Below are 12,222 nucleotides of genomic sequence, written 5' to 3'. Positions count from 1 at the left end.
TGTTCCAAAACCACTTTCCTGTGATGGTTAGAAACACTTCTATTAATTTCCTCCCTTGTTCTTGTGGCAACATTCTCACTGGGTGTAAATACCTCTTAATCTTTTCTTTAAACTCAATCTGTTTCAACCTTGGTTTTATGTTTAGATATTAGTTTTTTTCTAGGGTTTTGCTAGATTTTGTTTTGGTAGGCTAAACAAGCTAAGTTCTGCCTTTCTATTAAAATAGGCTTTCTTTTTTTCATGTCATCCTGATAGCCATCCTTACACCTGCTCTGGTGTGAATCAGTCTTTTGTGAAAATAGCTGAGCAATTTATACCCTATGTGCTAGATGAGGTCTCACAAGCTATAGTGCCTCCAATACTCACTAGCTCTGTGGGACCTACTTGGCACAGTGCATCTAAAGCATTAATGACTTGTAGTTCTCTGATTGCCAGTATTTGCAAGTTTTTTCTTTCCTTCTGGCACTCAGAAAGGATTTTTGTTGTTTATGTTTGCACGGAAGACATTTCACTTTGTGTCCTGAAAATAAATCCCTGCTCCACATCTCAAGACATCCAGCCCCCCTTACTATCATGATCCTCTCCTTTGCATTAGTGCAAAGGGATGTGGAGTAATACCCAACATGCCAAGGTAATTTTAACCTCTGTGGCAGTGATAGGAAAGGCAAATAGTTTCAGGGTGAGACAGAGTCCCATCTAATGATAGTGGCAAGGCTGTCATGACAGAGCCTGTTGTGACCCATGTTAGCAAGGCAAACGTTGGTTTGTTTGTGTTTTCTGCACAAACAAGTGAGTAGCAAGTGAGTAATGGTAAGAGTGCAAGACAGAGTAGTGACAGATGATTTATGAGTACATCAGAATCTCCTCATCATCTCCTTTTTTTGGATGCCAAGCTCCAAGTTGCTTTTAGATGGTGCAGGCAAAAATGTGTAAGTCAGTTCCTGTCCTGCATCTCCTGCCAAGCTTGGTCTGTGAGTGGCTGCAGTAGAGGCCTGAGGGGTGCTGCTCACCTGGTGAGGGTGAAGGTGCAATGGGCAGTTAAAGCTGTGTGGAGCGTTACAAACATCCACCTCATTCTCCAGACAGCTGCTTCTTCATTGTGCATTTCGTATGATTTTGTATAAAATCTGTCTTTACTTTTTGCCAAAGCATCTCTGTTTATGCTGAAATCTTGTCTTCATAGTTCAGATGGCTATAGTAACTAGCAATCTTATGATATAATCTTGCCCAAAACAGTTCTTGGTGGCTTTTTCCAGTTGCACTGTAGAAAGATATGCCACCGCTGGCATAAAGAAGTACTCAATAGGGAAGCAACCTCTCCCTGCTCCTTTCAAAAACATAATTATGTCCTTTAATTTTCTTTATTTATGACCCACTCAGCAAGCTTAATCACTATATAATACAATTTAGAGCTATCACATCATTAATATCATTTCAGCGTGCTGCTCATCCTCATCTTAAATCCATAGCTGATTTGTGTTTTTGTCACACCAGTACATACCTGGGCAAAATACATCAACAAAGAAACCCGTAACACTTAGCAAGTCTTGTGAAGAGTTTGTACAAAAAGTGTGTCATTACTAAAAATTAGACCAAAGGCTAATGGTGAGGAAGAAAAATGTTAATGCATATATCTTAAGCCTGTGAAGTAAGGCACACGAACAATGTACTACTGCAATATGAATCATCTAACCTATTGTTGTTGTTGTTATATAATACAATATAACTGGAATTATTTTGGTCTATAAGCCAAAGAAAGGTTAATTAAGAAGATTAATTAACCCAGGTTCTTTGGTTCTTATTCATATACTAATACGTTTTCAGCATGATTGTTGTTTTCTGTCATGTAGCGGTTAGGGACATCTCCAGGGAGGAAGAATGAAATTTAGATGCCCACTCAGACTTTAAAGAGGGCCTTGAGTCCAGGCCTCTTGTGGCACAGTCTCTAGCTATTAAGCAAGATGATAAAAAAAAATATAATCAATTAAATAAATAAATAAATAAAACATGACTGGATATGGTTTTGAATGAAAACAACAGGATCCTATGCTTTCTAGGATTTTCTGTGTTGTGGGTATGTTACTCGGTTACTCTGTGCCTCAAGCATGCTTACTGGACTCGTTTCTCACTGTTTACATACAAAACATCTGATTCTGGCCATGATGCAATCAGGTCTTGGTGTGAAAAGGGAGCTTTACTTTTAAATAACATTGTCTGTGGACTCTGGTACCTAAGCAGGAATCTTACTCGGGAACATTTTTGACATTTAAGTACTCCCGCAGTTTTGGGACAGAGACACAGAAAATCTTTGCGGCATGTAGTACATGGAACCCAAATGTGATAAGCAACATTTCCACTCATCTGCATGCTGCATCCATGTAGTGACACTGTCACAGTCTGCTCTGCTACACATCTCAGACTCATTTGACTGTAAGCACGGTTTGCTGCTGGAAGCACTTCCCAACATGCACATCCCCAGGAGCAGAAGACCGTATTAACATGTTTTATGCTGTGACTTAGAATAAGAGAAGTGCAGTGCAGAATCACCGTTTTCAATTTCAGTTGTTGTAAATCAGTTTGATAGGTTTTCAAGGATCTGGGTCAGTATGGATGAAGATCATCTCCTGCATCTCTGTCTACCTCTGTGTGACTTCAGCCACACAGAAGAGAGAGAGAGCGTCTGTTGTCTCTCTCTTTTCCTATTTTATAATCTCAAAATGCCAGCCTAGCACAAGGCCTGGTGCAATATAGAAAGCCTCTTGAAAACTCTCACAAATATTTGGTTAATCCACTTTAACCCTTTCCTCCAGCTTCAGCTTTAAAACTATAGATCAACAGATAGGATTAAAAACTCTACTTTTGCCAGGAGCAGATGGTTCTGGAGATCTCTTCTACTCATGCTTGGTGTGTGACGTTTATCAGGTAAACCTAAGATCTATTTTAAAAGATTTTGTAAACTGTAACAGAAGTTTACAGAAGTTGCCATGCACACCAAACCCCGAGTTTAGGGGGAGAAGTATTTTATCTTCTCCATTTATCTATTATCCAGGAAGAATATCAAGCGATTGTAGAGTAAAATCAGAGACATTTAATTGTAACATAGGTGCTTTGGATTATGAAGGTTTACATCCTTTATGCATTTCCTTTAACCTATTAAATATAACTGTGAGTATTGTTTATGCCAGCCCTGTACCTGACTATTAAAGACTTAACTCTGTACTAGCAGCATCTGCACTGATGTTAGTATTTTTACAAGTAATAAATCTGAACTATTGGTGTACAAAATGCATCACTGATGTAATTTACTACAAAAGCAGTGCTTTTCAGATGCCAAACTGTTCTGTGACCATAAGCCCATGTATTGAACTGCCAAAATACTCCACGAGGAACCCTACTAATCATCTTTAAAAGAGAGCTTTCATTTTTCAGCCTTCTGAGTCTGTCTTTTTTTTTTCTTCCTGCAGCTTGTGGATGTGACCTGGCTCAAGGAGGATTTTTTGTGAGACAGGGAGACTACATCTGTACTTTGGACTACCAGAGACTTTATGGTACACGGTGCTTCAGTTGCGATGAGTTCATTGAGGGAGAAGTGGTCTCAGCACTGGGCAAAACATATCACCCAGACTGTTTTGTGTGTGCTGTGTGCAGGTATGTGTTCTCTCAAGTTGTATTTCATTTAAAAAATAGATTTTGAAGGACCAATGCCAGGCATTCAAACTTGTAACATGTATGTGTATATATATAGATAGATAGATAGATAGAGATATATAAAATCTGTTTTCTATTATCTACTCCTTAAAAATAGCAGATTTTGAGTACATCAAAAAAGTACATCCAAATTGTGAGTACATCATTTGTTTTTTAATGCTTTCTCTATTTTATGGTGTTTTATATATGAGGCTTTCAAGGTACTTCAGAAACTGCCACTGCATCTACAGTCAATCATTTTCCCCCAAATATTGTCTTATTTCTCTGGTGTCTTTTGTATTCTGTTGACTGAAGTTACACAGGATTCAGAAACCATTGACTGAGTCTGAGGCAAGCCAAATGTATACAGTACGAATAGACTTAAATTGAAATATCACAGTGCTGCTTCCCAGAAACTACAGTAGTCATTTAAAATAGGACAGAAAGGTCCCAGTCTCACAGACACTGAGGTATGTGTTGGATTTCACCAAGATTCTCCCACAGGAGCATAGGTGACAAGTGACACAGCATACAGGTTGTCCCCTCCCTGAGCAGCGTGGTGGAGTTCACTGGGATAATTTCCTGTGCATGCACATGTCATGTTGTGACCCAGTGTTGGTGGCAATGTTTGCAGCCTCTGCAGTAAAATATTGATGTTTATTGGAACCATATCTTAACCCTCGTCTGTGGAAATAGCACAAACATCTGTTGAAGACTTCTGGAAGAAACTTTATGTACACTACATCTTTAGGAAACGCACCATTGTTGCAACAGTTTGAAGTAAATGCAAATGCTCTAATAATTTATCAGTCTAAACTGGAGCCTGTACCAACACAATAAAGCAATTCTGCATTCAAAGAGAAAGCACAGGCTTTGTTGCTGTGAGTAACGGGGCACTGAGGCATCACATTATAGATGCCATGCCATGTCCAGATAATTGTGCAGCTCTGACGTCCTCCTGTGCTCATACAGAAACAGGACTTGCTTCAAATTCCAGAACAGCCATGCTTCGTGGCAGGATGTCTGTGTAGCCTGAATATATCAATTGCAGAAATAATTAAATAGCCACATTAAGGGGAAGTCTCCAAGACTGACAGGCCTTTGTTAGATTAAATTATGTCTGTTCAGGTTTTGCCATGATTAGCAGGAGATTTTTCCTTTTGTATAGTTTAAACAAACATGAGGAGAGAAGATAACAAATAAGTCTAAATACACGTGTATATTTAATAGGAGGTAGAATGATTTACATGGTTATTTGTGACACTCATGAGTTAAAAGCTGACTGCACGTGCTCTACCTGCAGCTTGTCAGTATTACAGCTCATCTGCAAAGCAGCACAGGTAATTCTTGGTACCTTTCTTAGCAGTAGTACCTTCTTGTACAGTGAGGTACTTCTTCAGCTAAGAGGAGAATAAAAACACATCGATTCTACTTTCCTGCTAAGTGTGGTGACATCCTCAGCTTCCTCATCCTCATCGTCTCATCCTCACAGTCTCATCCTCAGTGATAAGACTAGGGCTTATCACTGGGGCCTAATTTATGTGCCTGTGTGTTACTGTACTTAGAAACTTGTTAAATCACACAGGTTTCAGTCAGGCTGTTGCTAAACTAACCTCTTGCTGTATTTAGTCAGTCCTTCAGCTGATAGTAGGGAGCTTTGTGGTAGAATTTGTCTCCTTTCCCTGGAAATTCAGAACAAGCTTCCATATGACTAAATTAGTTAAGTACCTAACATTTCAGGTGAGCTGAATTGCAATACAGAGAAGATACTCACAGGAAAATGCTACAAATATCACAGGTAGTGAAGACATGCCAAACCTAGGTTACAACTTTAAACATAAAGTTGCTGATACAATATTATTTCATATTAAAAAAAATAAATAAAAAAAAATCAGAGATGTTCCCTAACTTTCATGTATAACTAAATTATTGGATTAAAAGCTGTTGTACTGATAAATTTTCTAATTGCTGCTGTCTAAACCTTCATTAGAAAGACACAGATATGCTTCTGTTGCTTTCCTTAGAAGGACACACAAATTCATATTGTCTTCATCAGAGCCAATTAATGTCCAGCTGACTTGCAGGATTCAATTTGTGCCTCCTAGGGGGGTTGTAACACTGACTTGTGGTGTAGATCAACAGAAGAATACTATCATCCGTTTATATTAAAAACACCAGACCAGGTTCTTAACTGCTTTAAATCAGCCTTGCTTCAATTATGCTAGTCTTTGTAAGCCAAACGTAATTCATGTTTTTTATGGGAAAGAGTGTCTGATCTAAACATCATCAGCATTTATTTTATTGAGTGGTATCCTCAGCAAAATTCAGGTGGGTAGACTGTAAATACATGTGGTTTAAGCTCACATAGAGTTAGGTTATGTTTTGTGTGTTTGTGTTTTTCATTAAATAAATAAAAATAAATCATTAAATTAAAAAAAAAAAAAAGGGGTGGGAAGCCCCAGAGACATTTGATTAGGGGTACAAAATTGCAAAGCACATTTCCTTGGCCTTTTCTTTAGAGGAAAGGGTCTGGAGTACCATTTGTGTCCTTATTTATTACAGATGGGCAGAAACGTTAAATAATGGACCAAAAGCACACCATCTTAGGCAGCTGGCTGATCACACAAATTGTGTCTGACATTGCCTATTGCAGCTGGACTTTAATGTGGGCTCTTTCTTAGAAGTCTGACTTCTAGAACAGTGGTGGCTGCCCTTCCTGCTCTAATGGAAACCAAGCATGGCTCTTACCAACTTCAGCTGCAAAAGAAAACGTTGACAGCAGAAGGCACTTGGTACTTATGAGAAGGGTCTTCAGCATATTGCAGGATTGTTAAGGACTTTAAATGAGCACTTTTGTAACCTACATTTCTGTAGCTGGTGAAGAAACTGTTCCTGCATTGAGTAGTAAACCAGTGACACTAGCTATTTTTTTTTTTTCTTGTTTTCACAGAATCTCTTGATTTGAACAGAAACTGGTAGGAAGTGTGTCTGGCTTCAGATGGTAAAATCAGTGAGAAAATGTAATGTACACACAGCTAGCTGGAGCAGTGGGGAAAATGCAAATAACATAGCTCCAATCAGTTTCTGGAGCTATTGACATTACTACTTTTGAATGCTATGTGACCCAGTGTCACACAAAAGAGCTGTATTCCCTCTTGCCATCTGCACTGTGTTGATAAGCTGCTGCACTGCTCTGTGAAAAAGCTTGTGTCAGAAACCCAAATCTTCCCTGAGGCATCCATTGGGACTTGGATGTTCTTGTTCCCTCAGCTGCCAAAATTTGAAGTGAAAAAAATTCATTATCAATGAGAAAAACTGACTGTTAAAAATACAACATAACCTAGTGTCCTATGTGATTTTTTCTCTCTATCTTGCATTGATCCTAAACAAATTCAGGTTTGATTTGCGTGTTTGCTCTGCTGGCATAGTTTGAGGGCTTAGCTCCTTCTCCAAATGCTGAGTGTAACTATTTGCAGCTGTCATGTATTGTGATGATATTGCCTAAAACCAGGAAAGCCTAGAATGACAATGTAGATTGAAAAACATTGCAGATCAACTTCTTACTCTGAACTCCCAGGAAGGGGGTAAGCAGTCCTGTTCATTAACTGGAAGTGGCTGTGTCCTTCTGAGGGCTGCCAGAGACATCTCCTCTGAAAGGTCTCATATCTGTAAAAGCAAAATAAAAAGAGGGAGATAATTAAGGCTATCTCTATCAAGAGGAGCTCAGTTTTATTAAAATTGTTCTCATAATTCTTATATGGTGATCAGACACAAAACTTCATGGCTGACAGGAGCAGCTTGTGTACAATGTGGAAGGCCAGGAAATAGTGTTCAAAAAGCAATGGGAAATCATTACCTGTGATGATAAAAAAAATACTTTTTAAAATGGAATTTTCATGAGAAATCTTAATGTGATAATAAGTTATATAGATATATTAATCATATGTAAGATATGCTTAAACTATACATAGACACTGTGTTGGATTTCAGTGATACTGACATGCTATGTGTGCATAGGGCATCAGTCTAGGTTTTGGTAATATGGGTTAATATAATTAAATAAGTTTGGGATAGGAGTTATTTATTCACCCAGTTGGATAAGTGTATGTAATCGTCATCCCTAAACTTTCACAATTCTTATAATTAGTTATAAACATTTTTTTGTGTATGTGTGACACGTAAAAGATGAATAAGGAACAATTTAACACTTAGGTGTGTGATAAATTAGCATGACTGTTTTGGGTTAATGTCCACACAGCATCATGTTTGCTTTACAGAATTTGACTATCCGAGTTCTGTGTTTCATCTGAATTTAGAAAGTTTTCTCTTGAAACAATGTATTGGCAGAAGTAGAATACGTGCCCAGAGGTGAATGATATGGGTAGAGGTAAGAGGTACAGTTATCTACTCTTCAAGGGGCTTGTGCCAAATCTGTTTCTAAAACTTCTCTCAATCCATTTATATTACTGTTATCTTCAAGAACATAACTAACTGTAGCCAAGCAGTTGAATATAAAAATTCAGAAAACTGAAAACTTTGTTGAAAAAAAAAAAATGTTTATAGTCCTATATAACACTGCTATTTCTAGTAAGAATTTATTGGCTTTTGTATACGTATGACTTAAGAAATTAAGACAATACTGAAAATTAGAAGTTAATTCAGTTCATTCTGGAATGTAGCAATTATGTCACACTTTGAATATGCTAAACCTTGAATATGCTAAACCTTTTTAATTACTCACTTTTTTAATGCTGCTGAAATCTGGAAGAGTTTGTTCCCACTTAAGCACCACTGGGTATTTAATAAAGCATCTCATAAAGCAGACTTCTTCATCTGGATGTTGACACAAAAACTTTGAAATCAGACTGGACTTCTTGGGATTTTGATTGTAAAACAAATGCATTTATCAATATAAGGTGCTTCCTGGACAAAGGACTCTTATTGACCTGCTCTTCAGATTCATGCATGGAGTGTACCAATAGCCTAGGCTCATGGAAGGGACCTGTGGAGGTCCTGTGGTCCAGACCCTGGCTCAAAGCTGGTCCAGATTGGTCAGGGTGCTGAGGCCATTGTCCAGTCACATTTTAAGTATGTCCAAAAATTGAGATTCCACAGTCTCTGGATAGCCTGTTCTAGTGTTTGAATACACTCAGGGTATTATTTTTTTAACCTTATACTGAGTTGGCATTTCCCATGTTCTGGCTTATGTCTGCTGCCTCATGTCCTTCCACTCTGTACCTCTGAGAAGAGTCTGACTCCAGCTTCGTATACACACTATCAGGTAATTTTCGGCAGCAGTAAGATCTCCCCTGAGCATTTTAAGGCTGAACTATTCCATCTATTTCAGCCCCTCCATGTGCATCCTGTACTCCAGCTCTGGGCCTAGCCACCTCCGCTGACCTGCTTCCAGTATATCAATGTCTGTCTTTTCCTGAGGAGACCAAAACTGGGTGCACGACTTCAGATTCAGTCTCTCAGGTGATGAACAGAAGGAAAGATCACTTCCCTCATCCTGCTGACTGCACTAATGCAGCCCAGGATGTGGACGACATTCTTTGCTACAAGGACTTTGCTGCTGACTCATATTCAATACAATGTCCACTAAGACTGACACATCTTTTTATGCAAAATCTTTTTAAGCTGCTTCCCAGCTGATCAACCCTCAGCATGTACTGATGCATAGGATTGTTCTTCCCCAGGTGCAAGCTTAGCTTTTGCCCTTGTTGAACTTCATGAAGACAATAGATGCAAGTAATGTTCACTTTGTCTCATCGACTTTAGCATCCTGGGTCAAATTCATCCGTCTGGAGCAACCTTGAGGAATGTGAATGTACCAGGTACAAATTAGAGCACAATATGATCCTGTAGGTCCTCAGGTTACGTTCTGGCATTACACTGACCCAGTGTAACTGCAGGCTGCTGCTGAAATGCATGGCTTTGCTCTCCCCACGTTCCTGATCATATGCTTCTGTTAATTTTCTTATATCAAATTTAATTGACTGTTCAACCATGCAGTCAGATCAGCAACTTAAAGAACAGAAAGCCATCAGTCTGCTCTGGAAAAAATGAACATCTTCTATTTGGCCCAGAATGTTTGAATGACTTGCCCTCAGCTGCATATGCTGAGTGCATGTACAAGACAAAGGCCAGACCTTTAAGTGTCAGCACACAGTTACCCTGGGTTAGGCTGGTGGTGTTTTGATGTTTTACAATATAATTTTTTTGGTCATCTCCAGTCATCACAAACTTTACAAATATTATAGGCAGGTGGATAAAACAAAATTCACGGGGACATAAGTCATGAAATATGTAGCTTACAAGACACTTCAGAGAACTGCTTTAAAGATACTCTTAATTCACATCTTAAAAATAGATTAACCAACTGTGAAAATCACACTGAATATTTTTTAAAGGGATGTGTAGCTAATTAAAACCCATACCTATCAATGTTCAGGGAGTAGCTGGTTGTGACATGTCATTATATTCAAAGGCAGATATGCTGCTCTTAACCTACAATGCTATATATAGTCCTGCTCACAAGTTAAAGATCTCAGAAACAGAAACCTTGTTAACTGTCTGTTATCACCTTCTGTTATGCCTTCACTTGTACTGGCATTGAAATCCTGGAGTGGGGCTGCTTGTGAAATGGAGAGGTCAGATGTTACAAAAATGCTCTCAAGTGTATGGTGTATGAATTTTGGATTCCCAGTGAATGAGATAGTGGAGCAAATGCCACCATTTGATTATGAGTTTAGAAAACTAGACAGTTGCTGGTCAGGCCCTACTGCCCATGCTGAAGCAGCAAGACATAGAAATCTGCCTTTGGAGGGATAACCTCCAAGGAGGATTTCCCAACTTTTATAGAGCAAGGTATCTTACGAACGTGGAAAACTTAATACAGAAGTAAATTTATTGCCCTTTCCCCTCTGAATGAAAGGGCATGGTTACTAAGCTTTCAGAAAATAAAGCAAATGGGATAATAAAGCCCCCCACACCTTCCCTCTGAACTAGACTCTGTGGCTTGTTGTGGTACATGTGAGCATTGGCATATTTTGTGGGTGTTATCTATCTGTGGGTGTCTTTGTGCCATAGGAGGTCAGTTATTCTATTAGTCTCTTCTAGCTTTAATTGCATTTGCTTTCAGATTGCCATAGATCACATAGATGAATTAGTTTAAAGTGATTGGTCCCTGCTTCTGCTTTACTTCAGGTTTGGTGCATCTGTTTCAGATGGCTTCTATGTTCAGCTGGATTACTGTCAAGCAAATTAAAAAAAAAAAAAAAAAAAAAAAACTTTTCCCTATGAATACATCTCCTAATGTAATAGATACAAGAATGCTTAGTAGTAGCGATACTTCTTCAAAGATGTAAGTTATTCATGGCTTCCATGACATCATTATCCCTAGGATTATAAATACTGCAAAGAGTTTTGTTTTATTGAGACCTCACATGATAGTCCAATTGGCTCGTTAGCTGATTCCCAGCCTTATTCCCATTAAAGAATATGGCAAACCATAATGGATGGTAACATTCTGCCCAGGGAATTCAAACATTCATAAGAACAAAAGGTATTGGGGTAATTGTTTGACAGTGTAGTTGCATGATTTTATCTGTGGAACAACTTACTTTTTTGTGGGGTTTTAATTTACAGCAGATTAGAAGTGGTCCTGGTAAATCTACGTACATCTGCTAATCAAAGTGAGATTTCTTCCTAAAAACATGTAGGAGGTTTATTACGAGCTCTGATCTCAGTCCTGGAACAGTTGAAGTTCCTTGCCTTGTGCCTTTCAAAGTGAATGAATAGTGCTTGGTTTTAGACTTGGTTTTGTAATATCTTATTAAAATGAACATATGATTAAATGGTGTCTTTCACATTGGCAGTAGAAAGCTAGTAGAGCACTTGAATTATATCACTCCACTGTTGAGACATTTTGGGGTAATCAGGGGTAATTTTTATTCAAATCACTCTATGTTCATTTGAATAAACTTCTGCTTTGGACCAGATGACCTCCAGAGGTCCATTCCAACCTCAACAGTTCTGTGATGTTCATGAAACTCTTTTATTCTAGATATTAGAAGGCTTTGTGACTTCAAGCAATATAAAAATCCATTGTGAATAATAATATTGACCCATAAAGAACATTTTATATATGTAACACAGGAGCTTGCTGTTGTTGCATTACTGCAAGATGGGACAGACTTACTGCTCACTGAAGTAGTTTGGCTCCATCACACTCTGCCTGCTATACTGGTGGCAGTGTTTTCTTCTTCTAATCAGTGTATGCAGTAAAATCAATCATAGAAAATATTCTGTTGAACAGGTGGAAATGTAGCACTCCCTTATCTGTACTGGCATGGTTTTGGGACTCTATCAGAATCACACATGGACTATTTAGTTGAATAAAAGAGCAAAACAATTTTAAAGGCTATTTCCATAAAATATTATTCCTTAGCTCAATGTAAGTAAGAAAGAAGGAATCAAATATTTGGAGTATTAAGTCATCAACAGATGACAAGCAAAATCCATTACCAGCTT

At 38.3% G+C, this 12,222-nt stretch overlaps 1 protein-coding gene across 4 annotated transcripts in view; it reads left to right on the top strand.

The window, feature by feature from the left end:
• ABLIM2 (actin binding LIM protein family member 2) overlaps positions 1–12,222 on the top strand; it is a 146,820-nt gene that overhangs the window by 48,721 nt on the left and 85,877 nt on the right. For all 4 annotated transcript variants that reach the window (XM_084286157.1, XM_084286159.1, XM_084286158.1 and 1 more), the window contains exon 3: positions 3,465–3,648. In XM_084286157.1, the coding sequence (XP_084142283.1) occupies positions 3,465–3,648 (184 nt within the window). The remainder of the gene's footprint in view (positions 1–3,464; positions 3,649–12,222) is intronic.

The sequence above is a fragment of the Netta rufina genome, assembly GCF_964035555.1.
Source record: "Netta rufina genome assembly, chromosome: 4".
NCBI classification, from domain to species: domain Eukaryota; kingdom Metazoa; phylum Chordata; class Aves; order Anseriformes; family Anatidae; genus Netta; species Netta rufina.
The sequence above is the reverse complement of the archived record's forward strand: the minus strand, read 5'-3'. Positions and strand labels throughout refer to the sequence as shown.